Here is a 21,257-nt window from a genome sequence, read left to right on the forward strand (position 1 = left end):
TGCTCTTGCTGAAGTCAGGGTGCATCGCCTTTGGAGCATCTCTTGGGCCATGCTGCCCCATCTCATCCTGTGGATGCTGAGATGCATTGCTCTGGGAGGTAGAAAGGCATTGGGGCTGGTGCCCGACATGTGGTGTTGCTGAGCTGATTCTGTAATCCTGAAAAAATCCAACTTGCAGCTTTTCCCAGACTCCATACATCAAATGAGACTTGCAGTCATTAAGGTTGTGTCCCTTTGCTCTGTTGTGTCTCTCGTGTGTTGTTCCTGTCTTGGTGCTGAAGGCTGGGGCCCCTCTTGTTCAGCAGATGTTGTTGGTTAGTCCAGAGTCATTCCTCCCTGTGCCTGGATCACCCATGCTGTAACAAGGTACCTGGCTTTGCCAGCCAGGCTTTTGCATGTCTTGATTTTCAGCCAGCACTGCTCCACCCCTTCAGGGTCTTTCTGTTTTTCTCCTCCCCTGCCACTCCTGGTTCTGCATCCTGGACTTGGATTTCCCCCCACTCCTCTTCTATCAGTATTTCTGCCCCATAGCTGTTTACACCACCAATACAGTGGCATCTCCCCCCATCCCTGGGACACTTTTTCTGCCCTCTCTCCCATCTCCACCATCTGCTGCTTCTGCTCCTGCTGTCATGCAGTGGTGTAGGGGCGTCATGAGTCCTCTGCCCATTCTGACGTCTCCACTCAGAGCTTGGCCTCTTCCCTCTACCTTGTCCCTTGTAAGTACTTTTAACTTTTTCTCCACTGAATGCTGATGGTGATATTCCCCCCAAGCTTGGATAGCCCCTTTTCCACCTTCAGATTTGCTTCTCAAACTGTAGCAACTTTATGAAGAGAACTGGCACACAAATGAGAGTCTGTCTTTACCTGTTGGTTTGCCCTGTCCTGCTTTCCTTCTCCACGCTTTTCACGAAGGTAGAATTTCTAACCTTTTTTCCTTGTCTTAAGGGTCCCAACTTGTTTTCCCTTGTCTCTGTCATTTGTTTTCCTACTCATAGCCTCTCTCCCTCAATGCAAAGCTGCTTTATCTCCTCCTCCTCCAGCAGCTGCTGTGTCCTTTGCAAGCCCCATGGGATGCACTGTCTGGAGCTTTTGCCTCCCAGCCCTCTGCCAGTTTAGTCTGTCTCTGTGATTTACTTCACAAGGGCTTTCTTAATAGCCCCCACTGCTCTACATCTGGGTTGTGATGAAATGTTACCTTTCTTGACTTTGTAATTGACCTTGCAATAACCAGTTTTGGTCTCTTTCTGGAGAGATCCTCTAAGTTCTATTGTCTGTCTTTTCCTGCCTTGCTGACAGAGCTTTTCTTATGATCTCATGAGTTTACCCTGTATACCAGCTTCAGGGCTTGTGTTTGTGTGGCTGCAAGGGGCCTATTCTGTCACCCTGTCCACCTCTTCCTGCAGTCCCTGCCTCTTTGTAGTTTTGTCCACTCATAAAAACTGGAGTGGCCTCTCTCTGCTGAGAGATCTCGTATTTCTGTTCACTTCAAAATTTTAACCTTTGTCTCTGGTGCTTACTTACATGCACAGGCACGCACCTGGGTCTTTCTGGAGTGTAAGCTACAGCATTTCCTATCCATCTCTGCCTCTGAAATTCATTCAGGTTTTTTGTTGTCTGCCGATTCCCCTGAACTCTCAAATTAGTTCCTCCTCCTCTGCTGTGCCAAATGCAAGATGTGTGTCTTCCCTTTTAAAGCCATTCTTAGCCTTGTTCTACCTTGTCTTTTTAGTGCTTCTTCCCTCCGTGGTTTTTGATTCCCAGCCTGTGCCTCTCATTGTGTTTCCTCAGGCTGGGTTCTCAGAGAAAGAGGGCTTATCTGATCATACTGCCTCTGCCACCCCTTTCCGGATAACCTGGAAGCCCTTTGGCCAATTTTACGCAAATTTGACAGGCGTAGAGAGCTTGGAAACAAACGAGTTCCTGCAAGCCTTGTGAAGAGTAGGTAGCTGAGTCAGGGCAGTGACAGGGGACTGAAGGAGACCCTTTTCTTCAAGGGCTTCAGCAGAGCCTCCAAATGACTGTGCCAGCTGTAGGAGAAGCTCCAGCTGGAGCTTGCAGTCAAGTCATTAGTCTCAGAGACAGCCTCCCTCCTGAAGGCATGGGAGGCTAGGCTTCATTAAGTCTCCTGCTTTTAGGGTTGTTTGCTAAAAGTGGTGGCTTGGAAAACTTTTATTTTACTCTGTGTGATGGGGAGTAACCTGCAGCAAGCACCTGCAGCACTTTTTCACTTGCTGCCTTTGCACAAGGCCTGTTAAGAGACCTGCCATCAGGGTCTCCCAGCAGAGAGAGACCTTGGCGCTTCCTCACACGCTTCCCTGCTCTCCTTCCCTGCCCTCTCTTGACCCATTTGCTGGCATTCTGAAGGTGCTGTCTCTCACAATGTGGCTGAGCTGGTGGAATTTCCCTGCTGCTAAATGGAAGGGTTGTTTGCTCCTGTCCCCCAAAGAAAAAAGTGTTCATGCTCTATTGGTGAAAACCAGTAACTCTTTCCTTGGGTCATTCTTTTTTCAGCTCATGTGGAGGTCAAGCATGGGGAGAGGAGTGTGTGTATGTTGCTAGGAATAAAGTGAGTGGGGAAGCAAGACTGCTTTTTTTGCCATGGCAGCTGGTAACTAGATCAGCTTAACTGCATTGTGAAACCACATTTTTAAATTGAATCTCCTGGGATGAGGGTGTTTTTGCCACTCTTCTCTCTGTAGAGAATCTGTTGCAGTGAGGCTGCTCTGAGCAGGTGCTTGGTGCTGAGCTAAGGTAACTGAGCCTACAGCAGTGGTGAATGAATGCAGTCCTTATGGAGAGTCCTTCATGGAACAGTTGAGGTTGGAAGGGACCTTTGGAGATCATCTGGTCCGAGCCTCCTGCAGGTTGCTCAGGATCATGTCCAGACAGTTTTGAATATCTCCAGGGATGGAGGCTCCGCAGTCTCTTTGGGCAGCCTGTGTGCAGTTACCCCTCACAGTTGTGGGTTGGTTTTGTTTGTTTGTTTAGTATAAAAAGTGTTTTCCTGTGCTTTCCAGCTGGTCAGTTCCCTCTGGTGCGTGGGCTTGTTCCTCCTCAGGGAGGAGAATCTCATCTGATTGTCCTTTTTACTCACTGGTAGTAGTACTGTGCTTAGGAGGGAATGACTGTACCTTTCTCCCTCCCAGCCTGGAAGAAATAGTAACATAAATGCTTCTGCATCCCCTTTTTTGTTTTGTTTTGCTCTGTTTTCCTTTCCAAATGCCAGAAAGCTCCTGTCCTCCCATTTGAAATGAGAGCCTTGGTGACAACTGCTGATAGTCTGTGTAGCATGTCAAACTAATAAATTACAGTGTATGCAGACAAGGAGTTCTAACATCTTAATTAGCAATAAAAAGGCAGCAGGTAGCTGAAGAATCTCCCTACATCTCTGTCTGTCTTTCAGGGATGCTGTCTTGACTGAATCACTGAAGTTTTGAGAGGCAGCATGTTGCTGCTGGTTAGTGAACAGGGAAGAATCCAGATGAGTTTGTGGGGAGGAAATGGAAACTGTCTGCTGTTATATGGCTGTACTTCATATTCCTGTGATCCTTTATGGTGGGATGGGTGTAGTGGGTTCAGTTTGTAACTGGGCAATTCTTATCTCATAGAAGGTAAATAAGTAAGTAATGAGTATTTTGAACCAAAACCACTACAGTGGGAAAACTATCTTGGAGAAATGCATGCTTTTAGCCAGTACACTTGACTTTGGGGATGAGTCAATTTGCTGCTTACTTGAAAGCTCTTTCTGCTGAAGGAGTGAGTACAAGATGGCAGCTTTGCCTTGCAAATTGAGTGTTCTCTCGTGCTAATGGTCACGGCTGAGGGGCACAAATGCTTCTTTAGCATGCCAGAAGGAAGAGGAAGAGATTGCCCCGGCTGCATTCTCTCCTAGATATTACACTTGTGAGCTTTTTTTTTAGTGTCATTTCTGCAGAGCTGTGTGCTCCAAAGGAGGTGAGGAGCAGGTGCAGACCCATGGCTAAGGATACAGCTGGAGTGCTGGAGAAATGGTGTTCTCTGGGAGGTAGGAGGGAATGTGCAGCAGGGCACTTTGTCACCAGCTCTTCCAGCTTGTCAATATTTAACAGATTGTTGTTAGGTTTCTCTCTCTGGAAGGTAATCAATTCGGGGTTAAGCAATTAATAAATGGCTGCCTGAGGCTTCCAGTTTGGAGGTGAAAAAGAGATGCTCTGGCCATGCCTGGAAGAACAAAGATGCAGGTCAAGGTTGTAGAGAAAATAAGGATGCTGGACTCCTAAGTGTCATCTGTACCAAAGCAAGGGAAAATCTGGAGTCACTTGGAGCAAGGGGAAGGGCAAGAAACCAAATAAACAACTTCAAGGAGTGTGGAAAGATGGGCCAAAACACTCTTTGGAGGTGGAGGGAGGTGCTTTATGTCTGTCCTTCCTCCCTGTGTTTTAAATAAAGAGAACGAGAAGCCTTGGTTTTCGTGAGGAAAAATAAATTTCAGGGAGGGTAAGAAACCAGGCTCTCCATGCATCAGAAATATTTTAAGAGATCTCATGAAAGAGAGGGAATTCCTTTAATGAAAGGCTGGATAGTAAATGCTGTTTCCTCTTGGCAAGGATAATGTGAAGGTGAGATTTGGGACTCTACACTCTTTTCTCCTGGGAGAGTATTTTAAGCATCTGGGATGTTATGAGGTGAATTACAGCAATAATAGGGACATTCTGTTCTTTAATATTGGAAGGGATTGCAGAGCGTGCAGGAAAATGAAAAAAGAAGTGACATTAAAACGTTATTGACTGTGAAACAAAATGAAGTTTCTTATTGTCTGAGAGTGAGTGATAGCACGGGGAATAATGTTTGACAATTCTTAGAGTGACCCTGGATGTTGAACATATAGGACTTGAAGACTAAAGAAGGATAATAAAAGGAAATACAGGGGCTGGAGGGCATAATGAACTATGTCAGAAATTTCCTACCTAGCTTTGAAGCTCCAAACAATTTCATTTCACCCCCTCCTTGTGATAGGCTGGGAACACATACCAGCTAAGGGTTCAGCAGTCCAAAATGCGTGTTGGTGCTTCATAGCTTTGGTACTAGAATGGCAGTGCTGAATCTTTTAGAGGTCTGGGAGCAGTACTGGAGACACCAGGATAAATGGTGTGTCCTTACATGTATTTTAAGAGCTAAAAGAACACAAGAAAAAGCACACATAGGAATCTTAGGAGACTTCACTTTTTGTGCAGGTCTGCACTAAATCTTACAGGGAGTACCTGTGGTGACAGTTTCAAAACTCAGGCTGGGGAGGTAGTAATGAAGCCATCACTGCTTTTCATTGGAAATTATAAAAGTAGGCATTGCCTTGGGCATTCCAGCAGACCACTGTAAATGGTGCTGTGTATTGTAGTGCTTAACCAGACCTGGAACCAGCAGCAGTGATACAAGTCACTAGGGCATGTATTCAGTAAGGGCTGTAAGGAAGAAGAAACTCCTAAGGATAAGGGACGAGGAGCAGTGCAAGTTAGAAGTACTGCGTGGGCACTCCAACACTTCCTGCCTGCATACTCCCAATATAAGCATAATCTGCCAGGGAGCTTCTGCTCGCGTGTTCTTCCCAAAGTGATAAGGATAGAGTATGTGAAGAACATGCTGATCTGAGAGGTGAAAAAGGGCTGCAAAGGTCATGTTCTGACCTTGGAGGAAGAGAAATAGTTGATTAAATGATTCACAGGACAAGCTCTACTTTAAGTACAGAAAAGAGCCTGTAGTGCTGTTGGAGCTTTGTGCCATTCTGGGGGGTTAGGTCAAAACTTCGGTGAGTACAAGGATTGCAGGTTATAAGGGATTCTTTTTTTCTCGGCATCTTTGCAGGAAAACAGTAAAACTGCAATAAGCAGTAGGTGTGTCGCACAAAGGTATTTGAGCCCCCAACAGTCATTTACCATTATGAATCTGAACCAGCAGGGCAGCCAGCTCAGTCTGTCCCTTGTGCACCAGCATGTGTTGTTACTCACCTTTTAAATGTGCTTCAAAGCCCTTGTGAAGTAGGGAGGCTGAGCACCACGAGCTCCAGAGCTCAGGGATCTGTGTGCAGAAGGACTGCCCAGCCATCCTCCTTCCTCTGGTTATTATGGGTATTGCTCCTTTTTTCTGACCGCAGGCGTGGCTGGCTAGCTTCTGGACGCAGAGTACTTGGACTTTTCAAAGTAAAGCTGTACTAGATTAAAGAGTAGTTTCAGGCTTCGGTGCAGCAAAGTAACTTTAAATATACTTTCTGGTGGGATAGTTGAGAATGATAGAACTGTAAGAGCAGGGAGATCTTGTATCATGCATCCCCTGGGACAGGTTCATCTCTGCCTTATGGTATCCTCGAAGAAAGTAAATGTCTATTAGAGGAAGCTGTAGTGTGAGATGCCTCAGTCTCACAAAGCAGTCTTTCTGGTGCCTTGCTTTCCTAGCTCCTGGGAAATGGGCATGTAGCTAGCTCCCATGACCAGTCTGAGTCTCTGCTTTCAAGTCCAAGCCTATTGTTTCTTGTCTTCACAGAGTCCAGTGTAGATAACGAATTATTCTTTCATCCTTTCAGCATTTTTAGAAGTTTAAAGGTTGTAGTAATACAGATGATCTGTGGCTCAAGAATATGCTGTGATGTTAAAACTAGCACATTTTAACGTGCCTAATTGTAGAACAGGGAAGGAGCAGTTAGAGGAATGTGACACCCATATAGGATGTAGTTTGCTTAAAAAACGGGGGGAAGAAATCACAATTCACACTGTGCATCTGCAGAATACCAATGCCATAGTGGGGAAAATAAGGAAGTCTTCTGTCAGTATAAGGGCCAGATCTGAGAAGAACCAAAGGATGTAAAATGGCTCTGATCTTGGCGAGGGGGTTGGATGTCTGGCTGGATGCATAATTATAGCAGAGGTACAAGACCTCTTTTACAGTCAGAACTTGGGAAGCTAGTCACAGGCCACAACAATCTATGGTGATTAAAAGAAATGTCACCTCTTTCATATTTATTGAAAACATTTTTCTTAAAAGACAGTAAACATCTGCTGTGGAAGTGAGCGGCTGTGAGACAGAGCAGCGAGCAGAGCTGAGGGAAGGCAGTGTTGTTGGAAGAACAAAGAGCTGCTTTGGCGGCTCCTGTCTAGTTTGCCCATGCTTTGATATTCCCCCACTGATTGTGATATTTCCATACCAATTATTGTATAAATTGCTCCTGGCTGACCTCGCCACTTAGCCATCCTTAGTTGGCCCAGTAGTGGGAGGAATTTGAATGAGGAATAAATAGCTTTATGAGTTGGTTTAGGAAGGATGGTCCGTGTACTGGGAGTGGCAGGATGGTGGCAGGAATGGATGAGGAAGAGGATAGGGGATCGGGTATCCTTTTGGTGGTACCATTTAAACATTAAAGCAAAAGGGTGGAGAATAGGGACAGAGTTGTTCTGCAGGTGGCTCCAGCCAGCCTTTCAGTACACTAAGCTCTCTTGGCATGACAAAAAATACACCAAACAAAACACTGTATTTTCCCAGAATGAGGCTTTACAGTCTTGGGGGGGTGGGGGGGCTTACCACATGTTTTCTTCTGATAGCATTGTTTTTGTCCATCTGGCAGCAGGTTGCAGTGTAGGGAAGATTGTTCCTGCTGTGACTCATTTATGCAAAAATTAAGCTCAAACCTAATTTTCAGTTGCGTGCCTTTAACAGGAGACTTCACAGAATAGCAGGTATGTGTTGCTTAAAGATTGTCTCTGTTTTGGCATTGCCTGGTGGGGCAGAGTCTCCCTCAGAGATTTTATTAGTCTTCAGCCTATGGGAAAAAAATAATGATGGCTTCCTGGGAGAGCGTTCTCAGTGGCAGGACAACGGTGAGCTTGGAAGAGCCTTCTTGAAATGAATTACTGTTTTGTGGGTATCAGCCCTGCTGTGGAGGCCAGAGAAAAAGCAGGGACTAAGTAATGGGCTGGGTTTGGCAAGACCTGTCTGCATCCTCCTTGGGTGACAGAAGGGAGAGAGGAAGGGCCATCCCCTGGGAGGCCTCATGCATAAGTGAGACCGAAAAATTAATCTGAATTAAGATGTAATATGAGCTCGGAGGATGATAACTGTCCCTGAGTAATCCACTGGAAGCAAAGGCCTGTGCAGGGTGCAGTGCTCCTGCTTTGGGGCAGGGGAGTGGGAGCGCTGAGGAGGGGTGATGCCACAGCCTGCAGGACACAGGGAGCAGCAGGACATGGGGAACAGCAGGGGGAAGTCTGCTGGCACTTGCCTCACCTCAGATGGCACCATCCCATGCATTGGAGTGCAGGGGCTGGCCGGGTGGTCAGCCTGGGCTCCTGCATATCCCCTACCCCCCCCAGGACCTGCAGGAGGGCAGCAGTAGCCACAGCCTGTGGTGCACTTGCACCTGCTCTTGGGTTGAGCTTGCCTGGAGCATCCCTCAAGCTTGGAATTAGACACTTTAGCATAACTGCCCTTTAGCACTTATGTCTGAATTGTCTTCGTTACTGGGGACTTTCTGCCAGGTCCTGTGGTCTGCCACAGATGCTAATTTGTCATAGCCAAGTAGGATTTATGCATGCTCCCCTTCCTTTCTCTGCATAGGGGCACAAGCTCCCATGTCAGTTCTGAGGATGTTTTGAGGGAACCCATTCAGTTGTTCAGAGCAGAAATAGTCATGCTTTTCGAGAAGAAGCTGAAATGCTAAGGTTTTTAGCTTCTGTTGTAGCATAACCAAGGCATAGTGTGCAGACCAGATGTGACCCACGTTGTTGAAGAGTACAGTCTGTAATGACATGGGTCATGAAGGGGCACAAGGACAGCTGTACCACTTCAGAGTAAATCCTGCACCTTGCTCAGCATCATGCCTCAAAAAGCTGTAAGCAGGCAGCTATGCACTTGCAGCTTGTTTTGGGAGCCTTATGAACCTGATGTCATTTACCTATTTAGTAGCCCTCCTTCAAGTGCTTGTCCCACTCGCATTTTGACCCATGTAAACTTTTTCCATACCCCCAATATCCTTTGGCAAGGGCATCCACAGATCTGCTGTGTGCAGCTGCAAAAATTGCCTCGCTTGTTATAAATCTGGATCTGGCCAGTCTTGGTTGATGGCCTTTGGTTTTTAAACTAGAAGAGATGATAAAGGGTCAAATTCTTGACTGTCCTTGCTATGGTTATGTATTTGTGAAAAAACCTTTACCAGATCCCCTTCAAGTCACCTTTTTTTTTTTCCCAGACTCCATTATTTTTTGACAGAGAAGCCATTCCCTAGTGTTTATCCTCATTGTTGCTCTTCTCTTGACACTTTCTCAGGAGCACCTGTGAGTTGAACAAACAAAAGCGACAACAACAAAACCCAGATGTGTTGCTGTGTATTTGTGAAAGGGAGAGGGATCTCTTTGGAAGTGTGTTCTGTCTAGCAACTGTAGTCAAAGGCACAAAGTAATTTTTAAAGGAAATTTAGGATTAGTACTGTCAGTTATTGACAAATAGTACTTTAGAGCTTCTCAGTGAAGGAAAGCTGCTGTAAAGCCGCAGGGGTAGAAACATCCCCTCAAACTACGTAATCCATTTGGTGTTTAGCACTATTAGCCCTGTGCTTATAGAAGATATCTATGCCAAGAAGATATTTATATGAAGACCTTTTTAGTTGCTCTCTAGTGATTAGAAACGCACGATAATACTCATAAGAGCTCAAGTTTCTCCTTTGGATTAAACAACTACTGGCAATGATTATTGATATCTAAGATAACTACAGTGGCTGTAGTGCCTTTGGATGTGGTGCAGACATGACCCGTATGGTCTGAGATGGGGAGAATATTTGTGCAAGAAGGCTCTTCGTCAGTCTGTCATGCGTTTTTATTTATTCTTTTAATCTGTCAATGCTGTGGCAGAGTTTCTGTGTGCTCAGGCATCCCCTCTTCCATTACACCCACCTGTCCCTTGCAATAAGCCATGAGTCAATGTTCTCAGGAAGATTTTGCACGCCTGTTCTTCTGAAAGGGACCTGAAGGTCCACCTTCTTCCCAGAGGGTAAGTGTTTGGCACTTTCTGAAATAGTGCATCTTCAAAGTACTTCAGCTCAGGCACCTGAAATGACCAGTTGCATGTGAAAAACCTGAGCTCTGAGCTCTGTGTGTGTCTCCGTGGAAAGGTCAGATCTTGCCCAAATTATCTGAGGTTGCTGTGAGGATACAGGTTTTGCAAAGACACAGTGTACTCAGAAGCTGAGCTGCAGCACTGCTGGGGGAGATGCCTGGCTGGCAGGGATGCTTGATGCTCCTTTCTTGCTCCTTTCTTTCTTGGAGAGGCATTGAAATCCTGGCTGTGGTGTGACAAGGGAGACTTGAGTGAGTATGTGACTCTGACATTGCATTTTTCTCTTTCCTTTTGCTGGCTTTTTGGAGCTGTTTCCCATGACATTTGCAGTGGCCCTGGAGCCTGCTGGGTGGGTTGGCATAGGGGAGGTGCAGGTACTGGGCATCTGAGGTCCCTGGGTCCTGCACTGTCCCTTGCTGCTTGAGTCCAACCACCTGGCTGCATGTCCCCTCTTGCCACTGCTCTTATCCCCCTGTGCACCTCCGGGGCCTGGGAGATGGGTGAGCTGAGAGCTGCCTGGCTGTTGTTTGGCTTGCTCCTAGCTCAAAAGGCTGTCAACAACAGCCCAGATCTGTAGGGGATAAGGATCAGGGAATGGCTTCCTCCTTATTGCATGGGATTTGCTGTCTTTTGGAAAAAAACAGATGCACAAACCTATAATTTCTTATTAATTTTAAAGTAGCACTTGGCTTGCTACCTCCTCCCTATCAGCCCTTGCGTTGTCAGTAAATTATATTGGATTTGCAATTAAAAGCCAGCTGTGTCAGTGCAGTACCAGCCAAATGCCACCATCACTGTCTCCTGGGCATCCTAAGGAAGGTGTGGAGCACACAGTTCTTCCTGCAGTGAGCTCTTCTCTCACTTTAGGAGGGAATGAGAAGAGTTTAAATGGGATCTCAGACACATTATTTTTGTTAATCAGAGCTCTTGCTCGCTAAGAAATGCAGTTCCTGTGTGTTGTGGATGTAGCAATTCCCAGAGCTTGCAAAATGCCAAACATCATGCAAAGGGTAACTGTTTGAGGACAACATGTACTGGTGGATGTCTGCCTCAGGCTGATTGTTTTTCTTGTTTCCTTTCTTGATTAAAATAGTTTCAGAGAAGTATTTCTGCTTCTGCTGTTTGGGTTTTTTTAAAGGTGTTGAAAAGCATTTGTGCCCAGCTGTGTTGGAGCAGGAGTTCACGGCCAGGCACAGGGAACAGCACTGTGGATGTGCTGCTCCTTGCCCCTCTGGAGATCTAGCCTGTTCATCCAGCTTCTGAGCCTTTGTGTCTCACCTCTGGGACAGAAACCTGCTGCAAGTGGTAACAAAAGCCTGACTGTTTTGTCTTCTATGGAGCTGGGCAGGACTTTCTCTGCACTGTCTTCCTTCTGTCCCTCAGCTTCTTAGGCTCCTGGAGCCAGAAAGGGAAACCAGGAGCTCTTTGGCTCTTAACTCTCTCTCACTTTTGGCTGCATTAGGAAGGTGCAGCAGTCCAGTGCAAGAGGGAATAGAAGAGGAGGAATGTAGAAAGTGGGTCTCTTCAGAACCTGATGGAGGACTCCAGGTAGAGTTACAATCAAGGTCCTAAAAGCTATTGACAAGGGAAGAAGGAAGCCCACATTAGTGCTGGCCATGAGGGTGGTGAGATTTGACATCTACCAAAAATCTGTGCTGTGGGTCCCCAGTGTTGTGAACTTCCAGTGAGCTTTGGAAAGTCCGATACACATCTCTGATAAAATGCTTTTTCAACCGGATAGTTGGAAAACTCCTATGTAAAAAATCCAGCACCATGGATTTTTATCAGGATTAAAAGCCTGATAAACAAAGTTGTGCACTTAGCTGAGAAATGCTTGAATGAGTGTCATGTGTGCAACTTTTAATTCCTTCCAGTGCATATTTGCCTTGTGGTGCAATTTTAATTGTCATTGCATGTGGGATATCTGTATGCTGTAGCAAGACTACATGTGCATACAAAAATTGGATTATGAGCTGTCTTTAGGTATGTAATAAAGATCTTGTCCTTCCTGCTGCTTTGAAAACAGTTTCCTTCAAAGGCTGTAGTATTTGCTTTGTCCTTTGGCATTTGTGGGGTGAGAGAAGAGGCTGTCTGCACCTTAGATGTGTTAGTTGTCTCTAGCAGTATCTTTCCCCAGGATGAAGAGATTGGTACAGCAAACAGTGGGGGAGTGTTTGCCTCTGTTGTTCCTCTCCCTGCTTGTTTCAAATGTGCTAGCTTTCCCTGTCCTCCCCTTAAATCACATTATTTCATAAAGAGTAAAAAGAAACATAATTTGGAGCAGCAGCAAGCTGAGCCCAAGTTAATAGTTTGAATTGCACTCCATCTGTTCAGCTGCATGCCCTGATGGATGTGCTGAACCTATTTTTCACAATTTGTTTTAAGCTGCTAAGAACCATCTCTCCTGGCTCCAGTCCAGGCTGGCTGTGGAGAAAAACTTCATATCTGGACATCGATGTCCAGAGGTTTATTGAATCAATAAACCCCAGATTCAAGGCTACCTCTTCCCCTGCAAGATGCCAGTTTTTGAAAGGTTAAATTCTTCTCTGGACTTGAGCATTGTTATTGAAAATTAGAGGAGAGGGGGAAGCCCCCAACATACACACACACAGAGAGGATGAAATTTGCAAACGTGATTATGCAGGACCTGCTTTAAATCGGCTTATTGCTGTTTTATGATGGCAAGCAAGCAGTCACAGAAGCCAGGATTGGCCTTGCCATGTGTGCGTGCTGCGGGTAACTCAATAACCGATGAACACCCACCGTGGTCTCCAGACCTCGAGCCTTTGATGTAGCAACAAACAAGATAGATTGCTGTAATTTATCTGGCCCCTGGAGGGCTGTGTTGGTAATGTGCCATGAGCCCAAGGGCCAGCCATCCATAATCTGTGTAAAAATACAGCGGATCGCAGTCACCGTGCTGCGCGGCTGTCTTTGTTTTGTGCTGCGCACGTTTGCGTGTGTACGGCGCACGGTGCTGGGCCCTGACTTCAGCAGCTGGGGCACTGAGCTCTAGTGTAAAGTGCCCACTCCCTCCATTAACTTTAATTGGTTTTGTTATGTACTAAATGCACACCTTTCAGACAGGCTTGGGAAGGCAGTGCTGGAAACCTGATATTTCTCTGTGTGCCTTTACAAGTGTAAGAGAGAACAGAGAAGATGTGCTGGGTTTGGGGAAAAAGAATGGGATTTTTGTACCAGCTGAGGCCTCTGGTGGGTTTGCTGATGGAGGACGAGTGCCTGGGGCATTGGAGTTGGGTGGCCCAGCAACCGAAGGGAGGGAGTGCAGCCCCCTGGCTTGCACAGGGGCCTCTCTCCATGGGGTGGTAAGAGTTGGAAAGTAAGAGTACTGAAAACAAAGACCTGTCACCTTGAGTTTCTGATTTGTTACTGTGTGGTGCATTGCCCTTTCACGCCTGGGTTCTTACTGCTTCCAAACAAGGGGTTTATGTTACCTCACTGCTGCTTCTTTCATGGGGTGTTTTTAAAACACATCCATTGAGTCAGCAAGAATTCTCCAGTGTGACTCGGGAGGGTGCTGGGCCAGAGCCCGATGTGCCAGCTGTAAAATGGGGTGTGAGGACTTGCCTGGTCCAGCATGGCCATAGAAAAGGGGTGGTAGGATGGGTGTATCTGGGTGTACGTGTGGGGATTGCCTGCTGGTCAGTAACCCTGGGCTCCTCTCCCCACAGGCATGGCATTGGCCCAGCGGCAAGTGACGGTGCAGGAGGGACCCCTGTACCGCACAGAGGGGTCCCACGTCACCCTGTGGTGCAAGGTGAGCGGCTACCAGGGCCCGGCGGAGCAGAACTTCCAGTGGTCCATCTACCTGCCCTCGGCCCCCGAGCGGGAGGTGCAGATCGTCAGCACCGTGGACCCCTCCTTCCCCTACGCCATCTACACGCAGCGCGTGCGCAGCCGGGGCATCTTCGTGGAGCGGCTGCAGGGGGACGCCGTCCTGCTGCACATCACCGAGCTGCAGGAGCGCGACGCCGGCGAGTACGAGTGCCACACGCCCAACACCGACGAGAGGTACTTCGGCAGCTACAGCGCCAAGATGAACCTCGTGGGTAAGCTGTCCTGCTCTCGGCGCTGGGCCAGTGGGGTGACAAACCCTTGAACCCCTGTGTGCACTGTGGTCTGTATAGGCTGTTAGATGAAAATCCTGTGAGGGAGAACTGGAGCGGAGAGCAGGTGGCACAGTGGTAGGAGTTGCAGGAAATCACAGTATAGAGGCACAGGAAGCAGCAAGCTTTCTTCAGTAATAAGGCCCCTCTGAAAACGAGGCATCAGGCAGCACGGCCAGGCAGAGGAATGTTTGAAGCCATAGCTGAAAGCAAGATGGATGTGGAACTGATTTACGCGGAGGGAAAGGAGCAGGGAGTCTGTATCAGATGGCGTAAGTCACAGACGAGAGAGCTGTGTGCCAACGGTGGTGAAATAGCTGAGCAGGGAAGAGAGGAGTAATAATGAGCAACACATAAAAGTGAACAGGAGAGATGGTCATCTTCAGACTCTTAGAGCAGTGCTGAATGCATCCCGAAACCAGCACACCGATCACATTGAGCTGGCTGTAGATGAGTGTGGAGAAGCTGGTTTGGGATTTTTTTTTTGCTTTGCTTTAGAAAAATCAAAAATAGGTTCTTTAAAATCTGGAGTATTTCCATGGCACTTCTCTGACTAGAAGATTTGACCTTCTCAAGCTTCAGCTTGCTTTCTGTATCTCAAAACAGGATTGTATTCCAAGTGTCTAACTCAGCTAACAGCAGTCAAATGGCTTCCATCCAACTCTTTGGCTGAAAGACCCCTAAAAGAGCTCCTTCCCAACACAGACATGCCTCTAGCAAATTTAAGCCCACAGACAGCGAGCAGGCTTGCTTTCCTTAGGTGGTGTCTGTGAGCCTGCAGCTTGGAAACCACTTTGACATTACCCAGGCGTGGTGGAGTTGCTGGTTCAGGCTGTGTTGACACAAGAAGTTCCAGTGAGAAAGGAGCCAGGATGTGATTTAAATCACAATAGCCTTCCTTTGGGTTGAGCTTCTTGCCTCCAGCTTTTGTTGCCTTGGCTTCTTTCCTTCAGGGGTGCCAGCCCAGCCACTCTCCCAGGTGAAGCTCCGCAGCATGGGTGCAGGTGCTTATTTAGGTGCCTGTTTTCCCATCTGGTGTCCATGAGCAGTCGGGAGGCAGATGCCTTGAGTATTCTATTTTTTATTTGTAGTTCTGTGATTTGTTTTAGGTGCCCAGATTTGCAGTTCCCACTGCAGTTCAAACAAGACTGAGTCAGCGCTGCTGCTGTTACAGTCACCTCGGGGAGTGAAACCCATTGAAACCGACACCTGCTGAAAAAACGTGCCTGGGAGCAGGGTGGGGTTGGAAGTTGGGTTGCTCTGCCAGGGAGCTGCAGCTGGGCACAGTCAGCACATCCAGTGGCTGGGCAGTGCGAAGCTCCTCAACTGCTCTCCAAGGGTCTGGGGAGTCAGAGCTGGGTTGGTCTGTTTTGCTCTGTCCTACCCTTTCCACAGCTACAAACCACAGTAAGATTTGGGAGTCCCTAGGCACCCGTGAGCAGTGCTTTGAGGACATTGGCTTTGGGGCTTACATGTGTCGGAGATACTCAAGAAAATTGATCTGAACTAACTTCTAGTGGATTAGTTAAATCACATTATGCCCCTTCGTGGATGCTCGCGCTCAGGATTTTGGGCCCTGATTTGGTTTAGCTTAATTCATTACTGAAAATTCACTTCAGAAATGACTTAGGGTCACTTGCATTTTGAACGTGTGCATCTGTGTAAAGTGCTTTCTGTGGGTTAGCCAAACTCTGACAGAAACTGAGTTTTTCAGAGTGCTTCCTACAGTGAGCTGTAGACAAGAGGCCCTTACAGAGAGCCTTCCTTCTGCCTCCCATTCGTGGGAACTGGTGCTGACTTCAGCCTTGTTGGACCCCGAAGTCCTGCTGGGGAAATGGGCTCCTCTCTGCAGAGCTGGGCAGATCACGTGTCCTTTATTTTCCTGTTGTTTTAGCTCTCAACTACAGGCTGGGGATTTTCAGGCTGGTTTTCTTTCTGCAGAGAGTATGTGCAAGAAGAGGTGCAGAGGAGAGTTACTGTTCTCATTTTCTCAGAAAAAGAACCAAACTTTTCTCTTTTTTTGTTCATCCAGTTATGAATTTTTAATTGACTCATTAGATTGAGTGGCTCTTTTTTGGCAGCAGCAAAGCCTGAAGGGAGACAGGTTTGTTAGCATCTCTATCCTCTCCACTTACGTGTGAAGTGGATGGGTTTGAAGCAGTGTTGATTTTAGGCTTGCTGCTCTGGGACCTTGGAATTGTTGTGTCCCATGGTTTGAGGAAAGAGCTGGAGGAGGAGTTTCTCCTCTTTTCCACCTGCATGATACAGTCCTGTGACGGGGGAGCTGGATGGACACTGGTGCAGCAGCACATGGGGCTGCTGTCTGCCCCGGGACAGCTCAGTTTACAGCAGAGCAGCTGGGATGTGTTCTGCTCCTGCCATCTGAGCATTGTTGAAGGCTGTATCTCCAGGGCTCCAAGGCTGCTGAAAAATAATCTTGTCAGCTTCAGAGACATGCCAGTTTGGCTTGAAAGTACACTTCTATCTACCTCATGAACAGCAGGTGTGGTTGGTTGTCCCTCTCCCATTTTTAGTGTCACTGCTCCAGATGCCTTTTCCTTCACTGAGACTTTGGCCATGGTCTAGTAGCACTTTGAAGACCTGATGTCTCTGATGGCCTGGAGTAAGAAGTACTCCCCAGGCACTCTGTGGGACTCTTATCTGAATTTAGGCATGCACCACAAGTGCTAATCTCACTGAAGCTAGGAATGAGGCCAGTCATGTGGTTCAAAGGCCTTCTGCCATGCGAACATGTGTATCAAGGCCTAATCTTCTTCACCACTCTTCAGTTTCCTTCAGTTGCTTCAAAAACAAGCCTTTCTGTATCGTGCTGCTCCTCTTATTATCCCCCTCTGAGCTGCACCTTTGAGAAGATGGAGTTATACCTGGGCTGCCAGGTGTGTTAGGAGAAGAATTTAGGACGTGTCAGACTGAGTTTCAGGTGCTGAGGGAGGTGGGGTAAAAAAAAAAAAAAAAAAAAAAGTGGGGTGCTGCTTTTCAGGATGTTGTGGAACCACAACCTTGTGATTGATTTATGAGAAGAGATCAGCCCATGTACAAAGTCTGCAACTCTGTTGTTTGCCTTCAGATTTCAGTTCCCTGGGGCGGACAAAAATTGCTGAGGCTAGTTCATGCTCTCTTACTTAGGGTGAGGGGAAAAGATTTTAGAAGATCTCATCTCCCACCCATTTAACACCAGGCTCACTGCCCAAGGTAGATGTTCAGGCAATACCTGCCATCAGAAGACAGAAAAGGACAAATCTGGAGAGCAGTCCATCTTTGTTTAAATCAAGTGCATCGTTCTCTATGGTGACTAAAGAGAGATCCTACGTGTTACACTCATAACTAGCTAGTGGCTGAAGACTTGGCTGCTTTTCCCCTATCAGGCTTCTAAGCAACTGATAGGAATTTTGGCTTTGTGGTTGAATTGGGAAGACACTTGAGCGTACTGAAGAGGGGAGTTACAAAACTTAAATTGGACTGATTAAATTGTGGGTCTGGGGACTATGCACACAATTGTATTGGGGTCCTGCCTGTTGCTGGCTGTGAGAAGTAGTGTGGGCTGTTCCTTCACTTTTCTAAGAAGTTAAGGACAGCAAAGGCTTTGCAGGTGAAGGAAAGCAGCATCCCAGAAGCACAGCATCACCACTGGCAGGACAGCAGTATTTTCCAGATTGTCACTGGAATTACCCTTTTCTTAGTAACTCTTAAAATACGGGCAGAAGAGGAGGTTTCTGCACAGCAGTTTAGGTGGTGAAGCTGCAGGAGTGCAAACTGAGGTGCTGGTTTGTTCTTCTTTTGATGGGCAAACTTGTGTTTTGCTGCAGGGTAGAACTGATCACGTGGCAGTTCCTTCAAGGAGCGTGAGTCACTGCAAATTTGTACTCCACTATATCTCTGCAATGAGTTGTTTGTGTGCCTGTACCCTTACTTAGATAACAGTGAAGAGGCCCAGGTCTAACCTCTTCAGAAGCTTCAGACTTTTATCTCAGTGTTTTTTCATCTGTGCTCCCAAAAACGTTGAGATCTTCTTCAGAGTAAGTGATTTGAGGGAAGAAATCAAGCTTTGAGGTTTTTCTTAAACAGGTAGTGATAGAGCGGGAGGAAAGGTTTCAAAGCTCTTGAGGGGGTGGCAGCTCTTTTAGTCTTTATTTTGGGGGAAGCAGCTGTACAGCATCAATCCTAAACAAGTTAAAGCAAAAAAATGAAAGGGGTTTGGATGGGAGAAGACCACAGTCTCCATGGTACCACAGGCTGGGAAGAAGCAATGTCAGTGCAGACTTGAGAAACAAGGAGCACTCAAACACAGCTGCCTTTGCAGTGGGCAGGAGCTGCTGTGGAGCTGGTAGTGCCTGCAGGGGTGGTCACCAGGACTTTCTTCCAGCCAGGCTTAGGTCACAGAGGGCAGAGAAGCTTTGTGCTAGCTAGGTGCTAGTCAGTGGCTGCTCTGTCAGCATGGCCACACTTCTCTCTGCCGTTTCTCCCTGGTCTCATCCTGCCCAGGTGCGTTGGTGCCTTGGCCTCTGCCCTGTTCTCCTGTGTCCTGCATTACCTGGGATGGCTCCCAGGGGTTCTGTGTGGTTTTTTGGCTGGTAGCCCCATTGTGGTGAAGTTTCTACGTTGTGCCATGCTTAGGAGTGGTGGTGGGCAAGGGCGTTGTTGGGGTGAAGAGCCATCTGCCTCTCTGCCTGACATCAGGGCTGGCTGTGGCTCTGCGTGGTGGGGTCTCATCTCCTAATGCTGAGCTGCCCGAGGCACTTGCAGCTCTCTGCAGACCTGTACTCAGTCCATGGGCACTTAGACCATGCCTTTAGGAGTTTGTCTTCAGGATCCTCTGTGCCCTGCAGCTGTGACATTTAATTATGTGGCCACCTGCAAGCCCGTAGCTGGGACAGGGAGGACATCTGTAGGGTGTGTCTGAGAGGCTTTGGTGGCACCGGAGGTGGAAGAAAGATTTATGCAGGCCAGACACTTAGCACTGGAAGGAAGGGGGCTGCATGTGTCTCAGACAAGCATTCAGGAGAAGAAAGCAGGTCTCTCTTGCTGCACTTGCCACCAAAAACCTCCGGTATCTCTCTGCTGAGATTGAAATTGTGTAGCAGGCAAGAAAAAAAAAGAACTTTTATTATCCCATACCAGCTGCTGCTGCTTGTTGCCAGCAGCTTCCCTTCTTCTTTGTCAAGTGCTGCCATACGTGATCTGTCTGTGCACAAAGTCACGTCACAGTTTGGATTTGGGAGAGCACAGTCTGCTCCTGGGAACCTGGATGAGAGCAGTCACTTCTCTCCGTGTGGGGCACGTGGACCTCAGTGGCTGCTGGTTTATTCCAGCTGTCAACAGGGCTGAAGGTGGCTTTGCTTGAGGCAGGTGTCAAAGAGAGAGATGGCAATCTCAGAGACAAGGACCTACCAGTTCTGATAGAAGTCTTTGGGGGCTCTTCTTTATGTGCTTTTTCTTCTTTGTCTTCACCTGAGAGACAGGGAAAAGTGTTTGTCACTGCACTTGAGTGGGCAGCTTGTGTCCTGGGGAGACCAGGCTTTTTGCAGATGAGCAACAACAGGGCAAAAATCGAAATAAGCAGTTCAGCCTGTCCTGAAAGGTTGCAAAGGCTTCATCTCTGGAGGGTTTCAAGACCTGACAGGATCAAGCTCTGAACGGCCTTGTCTGACCTTATAGCTGACCCTGCTTGACCCTATAGCTGCGCTATAGACCCCCAAGGTCCCTTCCACCCTGAATTGTCCTATGATCCTGTGATGAGCTACTTGGCTGCATTGCAGAAAGGAACTGCTGTTAGGCAGCATTTTGGAGGGTTGGTGCTAAATAAAGAAGTTTGGAGGCTCAGAGCTAAATAATGGCATAACACTGATGATCTCAACCAGGTGAGAACAGCAAGGACCCATTTTACATCCCCAAATTCTATTTTTTTCTGGCATATTTTTTGTATTTCTTACTGTTCTTATTTCTCTAGTGAGGTTGGAGGAGTTTGTCTCTATTGCTCTGGTGTATGAAGGTGGAACTTGGAAATCCTAAGCACAGATGTCCTGATCTCTCTGAGTGTCTCAGCGGCTTGGCTACCTCCATGAAATATGTGTATGCCTTATCTGGCCAAGCTGTGTGAGTTAACCAAAGTGAGCTGCAGGATTGGTGTTGTGCTGTGTGAGTTACATTCATCTCTGCCTGTTTGGGCTGTGCTTGTTGCAGTAATTAGCTCCCCAGAGGAGTAAAATGTCCTTCACTTTCAAATTACCCTTTAGTTGACATTAAAAAGGGATTTTTAAAAAACAAAAAATCAAATGCCTTCTTATAGGTGGTCCTTTGCAACGAGACACAGGGTATTTTGTTCTTACTGTCCTCCTTTACGTGCTTAATTCTCTCTGTAGTAACCTTCACAAAAAAATTGACCTATGCTCCTCTGCTTCTCCTTTCTGTTCCTGCGGTGGATGGAAAGGAAGTGTTTGTTAATGGGGGAGGAGTGAGGAGAGGTAAACATATTTACCTCTGGCAGTTCCTATGGCCACAGCCTGGGGAATTGCGCCCGGTTTGTGATGCTGCAGGCATCGGGCCCTATTGTGCTGCCAACTTGCTGCATGTCCCTGGATATGGCGAGCTCCATCTCCCTCACCATTTTCCAGCTGGTAAAATTAGGGATAATAGCACACAAGCCTTTCACAAAGTCTAAGCTAAATAATTGTGATGTGCTTTGAGCTCCTCAGATAGCGGGAGTTAAAAACAAAGGCTTATATTTCAGCTCTGCCTGGTAATAATGCAGAATAGGATTCATCTCCTGTCCTGCTTAGTCATTTCTGCTATCTTAGAAGTGTAGCTGCCTAAGCTCACCCAATTTTCCCCTCTCAGAAGCTGTGAGGCTGATAGGCACTGCCAGACTGGGGGGCCGGTGATCCGCAGTGCCGTGGGCAGGGGCGTGGGAGCGCGGCACAGGCAACCCTGTGCTTTAGTCATGAACAATCTGGCAGTGAATTGCATGGGCTGGTTATTCCTTGTGCTTCCTAAACCACTCTTCAGTAGATAGCAGTCAGGTTAGAACTGATGGCTTTC

The 21,257-nt window shown here is 47.3% G+C and overlaps 1 protein-coding gene across 2 annotated transcripts in view; it reads left to right on the top strand.

The window, feature by feature from the left end:
* Nucleotides 1-21,257, top strand: part of IGSF3 (immunoglobulin superfamily member 3) — a 94,700-nt gene that overhangs the window by 13,559 nt on the left and 59,884 nt on the right. For both annotated transcript variants that reach the window (XM_032096479.1, XM_032096484.1), the window contains exon 2: nucleotides 13,767-14,144. In XM_032096479.1, the coding sequence (XP_031952370.1) occupies nucleotides 13,767-14,144 (378 nt within the window). The remainder of the gene's footprint in view (nucleotides 1-13,766; nucleotides 14,145-21,257) is intronic.

This window comes from Corvus moneduloides, chromosome 2, assembly GCF_009650955.1.
Source record: "Corvus moneduloides isolate bCorMon1 chromosome 2, bCorMon1.pri, whole genome shotgun sequence".
Classification (NCBI taxonomy): Eukaryota; Metazoa; Chordata; class Aves; order Passeriformes; family Corvidae; genus Corvus; species Corvus moneduloides.